This window comes from Coffea arabica, chromosome 9c (genome assembly GCF_036785885.1).
Source record: "Coffea arabica cultivar ET-39 chromosome 9c, Coffea Arabica ET-39 HiFi, whole genome shotgun sequence".
Lineage (NCBI taxonomy): Eukaryota > Viridiplantae > Streptophyta > Magnoliopsida > Gentianales > Rubiaceae > Coffea > Coffea arabica.
In genome coordinates, this window is record NC_092326.1 from 36,986,762 (window position 1) to 37,002,371 (window position 15,610).

General features: G+C 33.4%; 2 protein-coding genes across 2 annotated transcripts; both read right to left on the bottom strand.

The window, feature by feature from the left end:
- Positions 1-1,506: 1,506 nt before the first annotated feature.
- On the bottom strand, positions 1,507-4,165 carry LOC140014330 (dimethylnonatriene synthase-like). The gene is made up of 2 exons (XM_072065018.1): positions 3,237-4,165; positions 1,507-2,289 (listed from the first exon to the last, which is right to left on the bottom strand). The coding sequence occupies exons 1-2, from the start codon at positions 4,134-4,136 to the stop codon at positions 1,666-1,668; spliced, it is 1,524 nt and encodes a 507-aa protein (XP_071921119.1). The 5' UTR covers positions 4,137-4,165; the 3' UTR covers positions 1,507-1,665.
- An 8,706-nt stretch (positions 4,166-12,871) lies between these two features.
- On the bottom strand, positions 12,872-14,932 carry LOC140014392 (trimethyltridecatetraene synthase-like). The gene is made up of 2 exons (XM_072065215.1): positions 14,030-14,932; positions 12,872-13,781 (listed from the first exon to the last, which is right to left on the bottom strand). Exons 1-2 carry the CDS (start codon positions 14,930-14,932, stop codon positions 13,158-13,160), a joined length of 1,527 nt encoding a protein of 508 aa, XP_071921316.1. The 3' UTR covers positions 12,872-13,157.
- Positions 14,933-15,610: the final 678 nt, after the last annotated feature.

Sequence of the window (15,610 nt, forward strand, 5' to 3'; positions counted from 1 at the left end):
ACTGATACAAAGTAGGAACCTTTTAGGAGAGGCTAGAAATTTTGATTCCTATTCCCTATTTGGTGTAATTGAGAATGAATAATTTCTCACTAAAAGTGTTAATTTTGATGACAAAGAAATTATGGATTCAATTCTGGGGTGGCTAAATTTGTTGGAAATTGTGCAATTGAAAATTTTATTGGAAATACTGTCAAATGGAAAAATATATTTCTTGGTTTTTTGAGAATTACTTGGATCCAGATGATTATCATGTCAAGACTGTGATGGCTCTAATGGCATGTGTGGGTGAATATGGATGAATTCTTCGATCAAGCAAAATAAGTAGTCATATCATATACACAAATATAAGTCTAATCCCTTCCTATGATCGAAGATGAAGATTGGTAATAATTATAATTTAGAGTGGCACATTTTCTACACCGCAACAAAGTGTTCGATTAGTTTTTGAGTTTAGTTTAATAAATATAATGTTAGCACTACTATACTAAGCCAATTAGGGTTTTATTTATTAAAAGCTATTTTACTTGCGGGTGTAATCAAGTCCAATGAACTCGAGTAGTGCATTAAGTTAAAAACTTGGATTCAAGTTCGAGGTCGAACACGTTGAACTCTTGAAAACTCTTCCTCGACTTTGTTTTGCATTACTCGAACTCGAACTCGAACTCGTATTCATCAATCCTAATTGAGTTTAATCAAGTTTAAGAAATATAAATTTATATTTTATATAATTTTAAATTAAGGGATAAAATAGACATTTTATACTAATATATAAAAAAAATTAATATGCATGTGTGTGTGTGAAATTGGATTGAATTTGATTAAACTCGTCAAGTAGCTCGAACTGTTCGAACTTGAGTTTGAACTCGGTTAATGCAAAGTTTGAGCTTGAACTTTGTAGAGTAAACTCATAAGCTACTTAATTAAGGTCGACACCTGTAGTTTTTACTTAAATTGGGCGTCTATGTTCAATCTGTGTTTGGTTAGATTCTTGAGTTGCATAGGAATTGGGCTCATAGTTAGCATTGCCTAACTGTAACATGTGTTGGTAGCATGAAGTCAAGAAGTCAGATTTGTTTTGGCTTTTTCATAGGCCTTGTGCGAACCAATCATAAAGTTGGTCGTTGCACAAAGTTTAATTTTGCTCCTTCTCTGTTCCAGTAAGTTGTGCCAACTCTGCTTTGGGTAATGTTACCTTTTGAACAGACTTGTGGCTCTAATTGAAAGCCTCCTTGTTTGTTCGTCAAATTTAAATTTTTGAGATGTTATATTTAATTCCGTTGCGCACCTATCTTCTTTGCTAACGAGGGAGCCAATTCCCCTCCCCCTCCCTCCTCTCTCTGCAGTCTGCAGTCTTCAATATTTCCATGTCAATTCTTCCACAGGTCACTATCGCGATATTTGGACTTTTGTGATTTAGCAAAAAAAAGTTATTGTGAATTTTCTTTTATTTCACAATATAGAATTCACCAAAAGAAATTTCAAGAAAGAAAAGAAAAACCAACATGATTGTCTCTTTAAAGTTTCGTTAGGTCAAATATACTCTGTCCCAACTCCCAAGCTCTCACCTAAATTGAGCTAAGTGATCAAAAGGGTATGATACAATTGAGTTTAACCTTTGATTGATACAGTAGGAACATATTTCAATTTTGCCTTAAATCATGCTCGCTAATAGAGATTGACCGGCAAACGTGGTTCTGGGATCATAGCAAGTGGAATCCTTGGATGAGTTGTGAGTCCGTAGTGTTCTTCCATGCAAATTTCCTCTGGTTTCATGCCATGAGGCAATTTCCAGTTGAATCCATGCAACAAGTTGGCCAACATTGATCGAATAAGTTTGATTCCAAGGTTATAGCCTGGGCACCTCCTCCGACCTGAGCCAAAGGGCAGTAGCACAAAGTTTTGTCCCTTCATGTCAATATCCTTCTCCAAAAACCTCTCTGGAATGAATTCTTCTGGAGAATCCCAATACTTTGAGTTCCTCCCTATACTCCATGTGTTTATAAACACCGTTGTCCCTTTAGCAATGTTAGAACCAGCTACAGTGCAATCCTCAAGGGCATAACGGGGCAAAAGTAGCGTTGCCGGTGGATGTAACCTAAAAGTTTCCTTTATGATCGCCTCTAGAAAAGGCAGTTTTGAGAAATCAGCCTCTTCCACCCACTTATCTCTCCCTATCACTCTGTCAAGCTCTTCGGTTGCCTTTCGAATGAGACGTGGATGTTTGAGAAGTTCATTCAATGCCCATTCTACTGTAAGGGCTGAGCTTTCGGTACCACCAACCAGCAAGTCCTGGCCATGATCAAATAATGGTAAAGTTAGTCCTGCCATGATTAAATATTGGTGAAGTATCATGCTTTACAACATATTGGAAGGAAAAAAACTGTTGGATCCTAGATCCAATGCTAGACTTGTATATGAATAATTATATATTACAAACTGTCAAATCAAATTAAATTCAATTAAGTAATTAATTATAATTATAATTTTAATATATTTCATAAGATATGAACTTTTAATGTATAGAGACTTGTGAATATTTCTATTTTTATGATAGATTAAAATAGAAATACCAAAAGATAATAGAAAAGTTATTTATATTATAGTTATAATCCCCGGATCACATGCACTTTTATGTCGTATACTTTGGTATTGCAAAATAGTTCTTATATCCTAGATACCAGAGAAAAATTGAAGAACTCTCTTTAAGAATAAACATATAAATGTTGATTTGAAAGGCGAGCCTAAGATTTAAAGGATTCAAATAGCAATGAATCAATATGAATCTAGTTGATAGTTTTTTTTTTCAGAGATTAGTTTTATAAATGGTACGCATTTATATCATAGTTGTATTCAAAAGTCTCCTATTGGAATCTTGGAAAATTCAACATAGCCCTCTTAATCAGAAGGATGAAAGAAGACAATTATCTTCTTTTTTTTGGAGGGTGAAGACCGTTATCTTTAATAGCACGTTATGTCAGCAACACATTGGTAAAGTTCGTCCTGAACATGACATATTGGTAAAGTTAGTGCCTCTATGATCAAATATTGTTGATACATTACTACAAATTGTAATACTATTAATCTAGAAAGGAAATAAAAAACTCTTAATTAGAAGAAAGGCGACTGTTATCTTTAATGGCGCATTATAATAAGCAAGACTGCTGGCTTTCAGATTCAGTAACTTAAAGAGGTAAAGAGACCTAGGAATTTGGTTAAACAATAAGAAGAAATAGCACCTGAATTAGCCCTTTTATCTGATCACTGGTGAGTTTAACCTGGAGATCTGGATCTTCAGCGTATTGCAATAGAATGTCAACCATGTCCTTAGGGATAAAATCTCTCTCTGTTTTCCTCCTGGCCTGGTGAGCATCAAGCACATGGTTATGGAATCTATCAAATTTCTTGTGAAGTGCTTTCATTTGCTTTACATAACCTTGGAGGTCAAATCTGTCAAGCCATGGTATCCAATCCCCAATATTGAACACACCACTCAGCAAACACCAAGTATCTATCATCTCTTGGAATTCTTCAAAGGTAGGTAGAGATCTCTCCCCTTCAGATTGGGCAAAGTACTTGTTACTCAAGACCATCTGGCTTGCAGTGGAGAGGGTAAGACGTGTTAGATGATCTCTTATAACTACTGGCTTTCCTGAGAGAGCATACAAGCTAGAAATGAAAGCACGCCTTTCTTCAATGCGTATGCTCTCGAAGGAGTCAAGTCGCTTTGGATTAAATATTTGGGTAAGATAAAGTTTACGAGCTTGTCGCCAGAATGGACCATAAGGTGCCCATGTCAAATCGGAGCAGTTATAGCTAGCGTATTTGCCAGCAGCAGTTGTAGGCCGAGAGGCGAAGATGTTGTCATGTGTTTGCAAGAATTCTTTTGCCATTTCAGGGGATGAAGCTACTACAACAGGGCTGGAACCAAATTTTAGTTGCATGATTTCTCCATATTTCTTCGACAGCAAGTGTAAGGATTGATGTGGTATTGAACCTAGGAGTTTCAAGTTGCCAATAATAGGCCATGGTTTTGGTCCTGGTGGATGATTTAGCTTAAGGCGTTTGTGAGTGGATACTTTTGAGAGAAAAGCCAATGCGACAACCCATGCCAAGGCTAAGAGCAGCCAAGTCTCCATCAGGGCTGAAATAAGTTAGTATGGCAATGAACTCCAGTGGGGGTTTTATGCACATGGTCATGTTTGATAAGGTTAATCTGTGCCACACGCATTAATGGCTTTGAATTGATTCTTCGGATAATTTTGAAAACCTTCCCTAAGGTTTTTGTGAATATCACTTAGAACTTCTAAACTTTTGAAAATCTCATTGACCTCCCCTAAATAAACTCTTTTGTAACATGTTCAATGACTAAGATAGGGATGACAATGAACAAAGTCGAACTCAAATGCAGGATGTATTCAAACTCGAGCTCGATAAGTTTGAAGACATTACTTGAACTCAAACTTAGGTTTGAGCTCATCAACTTTGAAACTCAAGTTCGGCTCATTTGAAAGATAAAGGTGCTCAAGAAGCAAATTAAGATCAAATTCGAGCTCAAGTGATAAGACAATTTTTTCTAAAAATATAGGTTTTTAGATAATTTAACAATTACCTAGATGCTTGAATTCGATTCAATAATTGACTCGAGTATCAGTCAAGCTCGAGTTCGAGTAGAGCTTTGACTAAATTCCTTGCGAGCAACTCGATTCATCTACCACCCCTAACTAGGAGCAAAGTAAGATTAAATGATCCATTTAAGTAAATTGAGCATATTTTTATATCAAAATTGCCCTTTCAGTTGTCTTGTTCGTTCATTATCCAAAATCCATATTAGTATTAATAAAAGATTTAAAATCCAAGAAAAATTTGTGCAGTGTTTGTTATTGTAATGCAACTAAATATCACAATAACAACTATTAAGCACATTATTGTTGAAATCGGAACGGATACGTATTTCGCTGGAAATGCATATGGAGAGAGTTGAGGTGAAAAGAATTGCAACATTGATGAACAGGTTCTAAAATATAAAGTAAAGAAATACAGAGAACAAGATTGGTCTCTTGAAATTCAAGTCATCCGATTCACCAAATCTTTCAATATTAGTAAAAAAAAAAGTGGTTCTAATTGCAAGGCCACAACCAGAAATTTTTGAGAGCCAGAACTAAGAAAAAAAAATTGAGAGCGGAGGGAAAAAAAACCCTAAAACAAGCTCTACTTCGCTAGTGAAAATACAAACTCTTCCAGTAATATGAAGGCAATGAAATTAATGCGGGGAATGTGGTACGTAAACTGGCATAAAACAGGGCAATATTCAAAAGAAAAAAAAAAGCAAAAGAAGAAAATCATGCCAATTCTTTTGGTTGGAAAGTATTTTTCCAGAATAAACCTATAGTATTGAGGGTAAAAATATCAATTGGTGACTTGTGACGTTGAGTTTGAATGATAAGGGAGGTAAGTGATAGTTTTAGAAGTTGAAGGATACTAAATAATTATCAAAAACCCCAAGAGAGGTTCCTAAAAATATCACTCATTGCTGTAGGTCAGAAACCACGAATTGTCTTTGAACTTAATTTCCACAGCAGCCGTGTCCTCTTCAAGTTCAATAGGTCAAGATTATCTCATGGGTATGCCCATCAAATCATTGTTTTCCCATTAATACACTTTGCTAAAAGCCTCTAAATATTTTCTAAACATCCCAGCCTTTCAATTTTATTATGGAGCAAATCCCCCAAATAGTCATTCAAAATTTTTACTAATTCATATGTGATCCTTCATCTTAAGAATGGGACATAATGGCCCTCCAATGAAATTTTTTAGGCCGAATTGGTCCGTATGTGACAAAACAGGCAAGAAAATTCAAATCTCATCACCACTTTGATCCAACTTTTTATTGGCTGCTATGCCATATAAGAACCATTTGGTCTAAAAAATTTTATTGAAGGATCATTCTATCTCATTTTTAAGATGAAGGACCAAACATGAATTAGTTAAAAAGTTGAAGGACTGTTTAGAAAATTTGCTCTTCGTTATATTATGTCACTTCTTGCCACACATATAGATATGTCTTTTGTCAAAGTATTGAAGTTGTAGGGATGTGAAAAATCATTGATGCGTGCAGCATTATCACACGTCTTGCTGACATTGACATGTCTTTTGTCAAAGTATGGGATAATTTCATGAACCTCCCTTAAGGTTTTTCATAATTGCAAAGAGCTCTTTTGAAGTTTTAAAAATTACATCTAAATCCTTACTTTTATTGTTTATATAATAATATAGGTCCAACAAACTAGATTTTTTCTCAAAAATCTTAAATTACCCTTTATTACAAAAGTAAAAAGGAAAAATACAATATATTCAATCCTTTTCTTTCACACTTTTCACAAATTGACCATCCCAATTCATAACAACCACCTAGGTAAAAACTCTATTTCCAAATCAAAGCAACTATCCAAAGGATCATCAATGCTTGCCACAGAAAAAAATATATATGGTAAATTTTCCATCTTTGATCCTCCAACCTGTTTCAATCATTAATTTTTTTATTTTTTTTCTCTATTACTCCAAATCTCTTCATTTTCTTCTAATTTGATACATAATTCACTCCCTCAATTGAACTATTAATTTTACAATTTCAATTTGGTAATATCCATAAAACTGAAGAAAAAAAAGAGGGTACAACAGTATAATAACTAGAATAGAGAAGAGTGGAGCTAGGCAAGACATAGAAAAAAATGATTTATTTTTTGGGTTTTCCAAATATATTGCATTACACTGTGAATTGTCTATTAAGTGAAGGTCATTATAGGTCCTCTATTATGTTAAGGGAGGTAAGCCTAATTATTTAAACTTGAGGAAAGCAGAGTAAAATTATCAAAATCCCAAGGGAGGTTTTTAAAATTATCCCGTCAAAGTATTGAAGTTGTAGGAATCTGAAAAATCGTAGATGACGTGCAGCATTATCACACCTTCATTTTTTTTTTTGGTCAAAATTATCACACCTTAATTTGAGAGGGTTGTTTCAAGCTTGCCAAGCACTAGCGCTGCAGCTGCGTTTAGATTGTTATTTTTTAAAAATTTTTGTAAAAAATATACTATAATAATTAATATATATAAGATAATAAGATATTAAAAAATGTGTTCATTAAAAATGTAAAATTTTTTTCTTAAAAAACTACAATCCAAATATTGAAACTCCAAAGGAATTGACAATTGAAGTCCATGCCGTCTTGCCTAGCGTTATTCTTGCTTCCGTTTCCATTATTGAAGTCTTGATTATTTCTTTTCCTTCCATGAATTTTGGACGAATTTCACATTCCACTTTTGACAAATTTGGTAATTTATATCACCCAATTTGGCAAATTTCTTCGTACGAGTGCTAGTCAAGGCCTTGTTAGAGATTACAAATTGTTTATCAATTATCTTCATGTAAGCTTTGACTTGATTACAATTAGTAATTAAAACCCTAATGCTTTGCTGATATGTGCCTTAATGAGTATCAAAGTTAAGCGATTAAATTGCTCGCACCGTTCATAAGCAGCCTTTTCGTTTGACAAATTATAATATAGGAAAATGAGTGGTTTATTCTCATGAAATGCCAAATTAAGATCCATGCATTCTAATGTGTTCTTCCATTCGATGTAGTTTTCATTGGACAACATTGGAATATGAGATGAATCATTAAAAAAAAATACTGGTAGGAAAAACTATAATATCCAAGAATTTTTCCAAAAAATAGTAGTGTTATGAATCATGTTATGAATTTTTCCAAATTTTTCCAAAAACAGTGGTATGAATCATGAGTGTTTGGATACCAAATTTTTTCAAATAATATTTTACTTGCATCACAAATATATTTTCCAACCCAATTTTTTATATTCCCAATCACCTTTTTATCTCACAAATGTTACATCACAAAAAGTACTATAGTAATTATTCTAAATAATACATTATCCAAACAAACGAACATGCATTGAAATTTAAAACATAATAGTTGAATTAACCAATGTTAAATCAAGTAATAGATTCAAAGGTTGCCTTACATGCATTGATTTTACTCTTTTTTTTTTTATAATATGACTATAAATTAATAAAAGTAGAAAATTTCATACTTGTGGGCCTGGCAAAATGCCTTAATACAATATTAAATTTATCATTTTATTTCAATTAATCTTATTAAAACCATCACTTCGAGAAACTCCAGTTGAAGCCATGATCAGCATTAGGTCGGAATATGGTATAAGAAAAATTGGCAAGGAGATCCGGAATATGGTATACCCAAGGAATATATGTGGAATGGACTAAAATGCAACAAAACGACCAGAATGCATACAGAATTATTTCAGCGTCAGTACTATCTATTTATACCAGGAACCCATCCTTCAGTGGGTTAACCAGTGAAATCACATTCTCATTCTCTAAACTTGATTCACTGCAAAGCTTGCAAGTGTCTCTGTTGCCATCCTGATTTGTGAATTTACTTTCTTCATCAAACGTTTCCATTTACCAATTGCTTTTGCGGCTATCCTGAAATATCAATTATGACTATTTTGAATTTATTATTGGATAAGTTTCATGCCATGAGAAGAATCTGTTAAAATTATGGATAAATAGAGAATGAACTATATTGAGAAAGTTCTTATTCCATTAACCAATAAATTGGAAAGTACTAGGAAGTAGGGTGTGGATTTTAGCAATGTTACACATGTAAATTATTGGTTGATTATGCCTTTTTGTGCTTTAATTGGATCCTAACTTGCAAAAAAGTGAGATCGAGGAGGAAATGTATTCCAAACGCGTGGAAATTTGATCTTGAAATTGACTTGTCACCGGATGTCATAAAAAACTATGCGGGAAGCCTATTCCTTTCGAGATTCAACAGAGATTATAGAAAACTATAAATGGGAGTACTTAGAACATTTTTAGGAGATAAAACACTTGTCAAAACATTAGTTCTATGGCTTTCTTTAGGAATTGAAGAATCGAGACTGACAATCAAGACACGGGATTTGGAGTCGGTAAGAAACTTTTCTTACGCTTTATTCCACGTCTTGTATTTTCAATATTGAACTCTTGTTTATTCTTACAATTATGATGAACTAATTTACTTCTAGGGTTAGGATTTTTTGAAGAGAATTGATTATTTATTCTAGTTAAATTCTTGACTTTTATCTTGATTTATTTATCTTCTCTTAATTACATATTTGTGATTAGCCACCATAGACATGCTTTAGCATTTGTAGTGAACTGAGAAGAGATATATAATCATGCATTAGATAGATAAATATGCTTAACCTAATCATGAGAGCAGGTTAGAATTTGTATGACGTAATTAAATCATCTACGATCTTAAAGGATTTAATTAAGGGATAATTTCAGAAGCCTCCCTTGAGATTTTTTATTATTGCAGGAAGCTCCCCTCTAGTTTAAAAAATTACACCTACCTCCCCTAAGATTAACATTTCAGTAACAATATAGACTCAATATACTAAATTTGTTCTTAAAAATCCTAAAATACCCCTTTATTACTTAGAAGGGGAAAAACACACTAATAAATTTCTTCCACGTTACAACTATTGCTAACAACATAACCACCACCATAACAACTTCAATAAACCACTTCAGTTTAATCCCCATATTCTCACAATTTTGACAGCCTACCATTGCTGTTCCAAAACTTCCCATACAAATCAGTTATGACAATAAAAGTTTGCATTCAACCTAATCTTTAACCTCATTTTTTTGAGGTCTAAATTCAGTGCTTGAATTGACCAATGTCATTATCCAAACTCAATCCAAAATGTTGCAACTTCGTTGATGCTAAAATAATCAAACCCACTAAGAAAACCAACACAGAGCAACACTAGAAACAACATCCCATGTCTCTAGGCAAATTCGATTGCAATTTTTATCCCAAAATTCTTTTTTACACAATTGACATAATAACACAATCTTCCTCAATTCATGTTTCCTTTTTAGCCATTAGTTTTATTTTCTTGTCTGTATTCTGTATCACCATTATCCTTTTCATCTTCATTTAGTTTAACAACAAATCAAATCCGATAACTGTCATTTGGCAATTTTAATTCAATAATACTTACAAAAAAAAGAAAGAGGATCTATTTCCATAATAATAAGGATTCGAGATGTATTAAATGGTTGTGTAGATGGCAGTTGCGAAAAAAATAGTGAATTATGAGATGCAGGAGAAAGAAAGTAGGAGAAAGGGTCGGAGAGAGAGAATAAAAGTTGTTTTATGTGGCAACTGTTGCTTTAGAATGAAAAAATAGTTGTAGTTCTAGGGTATTTTTTTTTTGTTTGTATGAATTATTTATAAGTGAAGAATATTGTAGTCATTTAGCTATATGAAGAGAGATTAGTGTAATTATTCAAATCTGAGGGATGCGAGTGAAATTGTTAGAAACCTCTTTTAATTAAATATTTATAATTTTGAGAGAGACATGAAATTTAATTGGACGCAATTTGGATGTATCAAAAGGTAATCTATAAAACTTTTGCATGATATATTCTTGGCATGTTAAGAAATTAACTAGATAAATAATTCAAAATATGGATTAAAACCCGAACCCTAGTCTTTTGCCAATTATTTTCTCACCTATATCTTATTTGATTTGATTATTTATTCAATTTCTTAATTAGTAATTAAAAATCCTTTGAATTTAAGTTTCATTATTTTGTTACGATAATTAAAGTAGAAAATTGACTCATCTATGTGGATTCAACCCCTAAAATATTTTAGGTGAATTATTACTCTGATTGACCCCTATGTACTTGCAGGAATTTGTCGATCACTATCACTTTCAATGGGCTAAGCGATTAAAAGGGCATAATACAATTGGAAAGCAGAGAATGAGTTCAACCATTGAGTGATACAGGGTAGGAATGTAGAACCCAAATGTTAGAATTCTAAGAATAATTAATGCATATAAAGTTATAGATTGAAAGATGAAACAATCACTCAAATATTTATAAAGAGGAGAGAAATAAATAATTCCCACTATTATTGATATCTTAAAACAATGAAAGAAAGTCACACCATAATAAAATTTCACAGACTCGTTCTGGACTCTCTGGAGAAAACACTCTAAATAATGTCCTATTTATAACTAAGCATCGGCAGAGTGGAAGCATCAAGCCACTAAGGATAGGTTGGGTAATGTACACACCAATACACCTAGAATGCTAGTACCCTAACATTAATGACTTGTACACTGGTACTGAAATGCCCAATGTACCCCTCAAAATGGTTAGATGAAAATTATCTAACAGCCACACAACAACTCCTTTTTATATATATATATAGGAAACTTGTTAATTAAGAAATCACTACCATAAGAAATTACCAAATAAAACACAAATTTTTAAACCATACAACTACTGAAAATCTGATACCAATAAAATTAGTAAATAAATGAATAGAAAATTTTAGGCTAGGCTTATTTTGTCAACATTGCCTCCCTTAAACCAAACTCTTCATTGAGATAGGTTTAACTCTATTTCGAGTAACAATCTCCATGCAAATATATGTCATAGTGTAATTGATATGCAACTCTATCTTGTTGCTAATTTTTATTTCATCTTTACTCGTGGCTGTGGATGCACTTTGTATTTTGCAAATAATTTCCTTTTTATCAAAGCACTTATTCAGACAAAACCATTCATCACGAAAGTTACCATATTTACTACCAACGTAAGTGCCCAACAATACAAAATTATAGTTTGCATTTTTATACCAAAAAATTTCACAATGTCAATCAATTCTTTAGAAGCAAAATATTTTTCAACTTCGATAAATCCATATCTATCAAATCAAACATCTTACCATCATCTTGAAGAGAGTCCAAACCAACAAATTTTTCAATAGCAATTTCATCTTCTTCTTCTCTTATCAAATCAAAATTTTCTTCTTTCTTTGTCAAATTAACACATTCTTTTTTTTTCAACAAAATCATCACTCCCAATTTCTCCAAATATGGTATGCAAATTTAAACTATCAACCCATTCAAAATCTTCTAAATCACCCATGTCATCTACAAATCTATTACTCTCAAAATCAACTAACCATGTCCAATAACCAAAATTTGATTTAAAAGCATCATTCAATTCAACAGTTTGCAAAACATAATAAATATTCTTCCAAAATATACAAAGTATTTTCGTACGATGAACAAATATTTTGAAAAGATAGTCAAACATTGTTTTTCACATAACTTGAAAAAAAAAATCTAGCCTTCCTCTTGAAAGCATATTTTGGAAATTCATTTGTAACAATTCATCAAAAAAATCCTCTAAATTGCATTGTTCTGTTTTACTCTTAAAAATCAACAATAATATGATTCCCGACTTTTATATTTAGGAGCTAGTATGCTATACCTTTCATTATTACATAGATCTCAAAACACATCCATCATTAATAACGCACGTATATCAACAAATTCTTTCCTCTTTTGTCAAGTTTCTTGGCCTCCTTGGTTGATTAACTAATTAAATTCTTCAATCTAACAATCAACAGCTCTGACAAGATTCTTCTCTGATCTCTGTCATAACACCTGTAACAATCTAATAATTTTTTAGCCAATCTTGTGATTGAATTTTTCACCAACTATACACTTCAAGACCAACCTTGTGGTCTAATTTAATCAATCGAATACTGTTCGATAAATTTGTGCCTTTATTCTCTTACAGCAAAAACACCATAACTCTCTGACAATGGAAACGCCCAATACTAACCTCGTGTTTGGCTCGTGATACCAATTGTAGATTCCAAATTTTAAAGTTCTAATAATAAGTAAGGCGTGTAGGGTTATAGATTAAAGGATGAAACAATCACTAACATATTTATGAGAGACAAAAGAAATAAATAATTCACACTATTATTGATATTTCAAAATAGTAGAAGAAACTTATACCATAATAAAACCTTACAGACCCTTTTTGGACTCTCTTGAAAACTATACTAAATAATGTCTTATTTATAACCCAGCAAACTTGTTGAGAGAGAAACCACTTATATAAGAAATTACCAAATAAAATATAAATTTCTAAATCACACAACCACTAAAAATTTAAACTAGCAATTTTTAGGTTTGGTTTATTATGCCAACAAGGAACATATTTCAATTTTCCCATAAATCATACGATCTCTAGTAGAGATTGACCGGCAAACGTGGTTCTGGGATCATAGCAAGTGGAGTCCTTGGATGAGTTGTGAGTCCGTAGAGTTCTTCCATGCAAATTTCTTCTGGTTTCATGCCATGAGGCAATTTCCAGTTGAATCCATGCAACAAGTTGGCCAACGTTGATTGAACAACTTTGAGTCCAAGGTTATAGCCTGGGCACCTCCTTCGACCTGAGCCAAATGGCAATAACGCAAAGTTTTGTCCCTTTATGTCAATATCCTTCTCCAAAAACCTTTCTGGCACGAACTCTTCAGGAGCATCCCAGTACTTTGAGTTCCTCCCTATACTCCACATGTTTATAAACACCGCTGTTCCTTTAGGAATGTGATAACCTGCTACAGTGCCATCCTCAATGGCATAGTGGGGTGGAAGCAGCGTTGTTATTGGATGTAACCTAAAGGTTTCCTTTATGATCGCATCTAGAAAAGGTAGCTCTGAGAAATCAGCCTCTTCCACCCACTTATCTCTCCCTATCACTCGATCAAGTTCTTCGGTTGCCTTTTCAATGAGATGTGGATGTTTGAGAAGTTCATTCATTGCCCATTCTACGGTGGCCGCTGAGGTATCTGTGCCAGCAACCAGTAAGTTCTGGAAATGAGCAAATATTGGTAGAGTTAGTCCCGCCATGATGAAATATTGGTAAAACTATATATCATGCTTTAAAGAGATTAAAATACTATGAATCTAGAAAGGAAAAAACCTCTTATTCAGAAGAAAGAAGACAATTATCTTTAATGGCACGTTATACTAAGAAAAAATGCTAGATTTGAGATTCAGCAAGTTAAAGAGGTAAAGAGATCTAGAAAATTTGATTAAACAATGAGAAGAAATAGCACCTGAATTAGCCCTTTTATTTGATCTCTGGTGAGTTTGACCTGGTGATCAGGATCTTCAGCATATTGCAATAGAATGTCCACCATGTCGTTGGGGATAAAATCATTCTCCGTTTTCCTCTTGGCCTGGTGATCATCAAGCACATGGTTATGGAATCTATCAAATTTCTTGCAAAGTTCTTTCATTTGCTTTATGTAACCCTGGAGATCAAATCTGTCGAGCCACGGTATCCAATCCCCGATATTGAACACACCACCCAGCAAAAACCATGTGTCTATCATCTCTTGGAACTCTTCAAAGGTAAATAGAGATCCATGCCCTTCAGATTGGGCAAAGTACTTGTTACTCAAAACCATTTGGCATGAAGTGGAGAGGGTAAGACGCATTAGATGATCTTTCATAACTACTGGCTTTCCTGAGAGAGCATACAAACGAGAAATGAAAGCACGCCTTTCTTCAATGCGTATGCTCTCGAAGAAGTCAAGTGGTTTTTGACTAAATATTTGGGTTAGATAAATTTTACGACCTTGTCGCCAGAATGGACCATAAGGTGCCCATGACACGTCGGAGTAGTTATAGCTAGTGTATTTGCCAGCAGCAAGTGTAGGCCGAGAGGCGAAGATGTTGTCATGCGTTTGCAAGAATTCTTTTGCCATTTCAGGGGATGAAGCTACTACAACAGGGCTGGAACCAAATTTTAGTTGCATGATTTCTCCATATTTCTGGGACAACAAGTGTAAGGATTGATGTGGGTTTGAACCGAGGAGGTTCAAGTTGCCAATAATAGGCCATGGTTTTGGTCCTGGTGGATGATTTTGCTTGAGGCGTTTGTGAGTGAATACTTTTGAGATAAAAGCTAAAGCAACAAGCCATGCCAAGGCTAAGAGTAGCCAAGTGCTTTCCATCAGGGCTGAATAGCAAGTTAGGGTATGACAATGGACTCCAGTGGATTTGAATGCCAAACTCCGATGAGGGTTTTATGGACATGGTCGAGCTTAGAGCATTCACAATGGATTACACTTTGTGGAGTGTAATCCACATGCCACGTCAGCATTCCATTTTCTCCTCTTTTATTACACTTTCACTCACAATGGATTACACTCCACAAGGTGTAATAGCATGGGTCCACAATTAATCAAATATTTATTTTAATAATGCATAACTCATATCCCATAAATAAATAAAGTAATTTTTAAAACTAATTTTGTTATTTTTAAAAAATAAAGTACTAACTTTCGTTAAATTTTGTACATTTTGAATTTTTTTATTTTCTAAAAATGATATTATTAATTTTTAAGTTTGAATAATATATCTTTTTCTATGTTTCAAAAATAATATATTGTTATTTTTTTAAAAATAATTATGTAGGAAATTAAACAAATCAACGGAAAAAATAATTATATTACCGTTGCCATGGGAAGAAAAATCAACCGATAATTTCATGGGGAGCCGTGTCATGGAGAGGCCCCATTGGAGATGCTCTTAATAAGGTTAATCTCTGTAGGGGCCACATGCATCAATTGGCTTTCAATTATATCTTCGGATAATTTCAGAAACCTTCCCTAAGGTTTTTGTGAATATCA

Bases quoted from the DNA above. Each gene is read 5' to 3' on its own strand.
- LOC140014330 (XM_072065018.1), bottom strand. From the start codon at position 4,136: ATGGAGACTTGGCTGCTCTTAGCCTTGGCATGGGTTGTCGCATTGGCT. The intron at 2,290-3,236 runs GTGCTATTTCTT...GATCATGGCCAG, and splicing joins AGATAAAAGGGCTAATTCAG to GACTTGCTGGTTGGTGGTAC.
- LOC140014392 (XM_072065215.1), bottom strand. From the start codon at position 14,932: ATGGAAAGCACTTGGCTACTCTTAGCCTTGGCATGGCTTGTTGCTTTA. The intron at 13,782-14,029 runs GTGCTATTTCTT...GCTCATTTCCAG, and splicing joins AAATAAAAGGGCTAATTCAG to AACTTACTGGTTGCTGGCAC.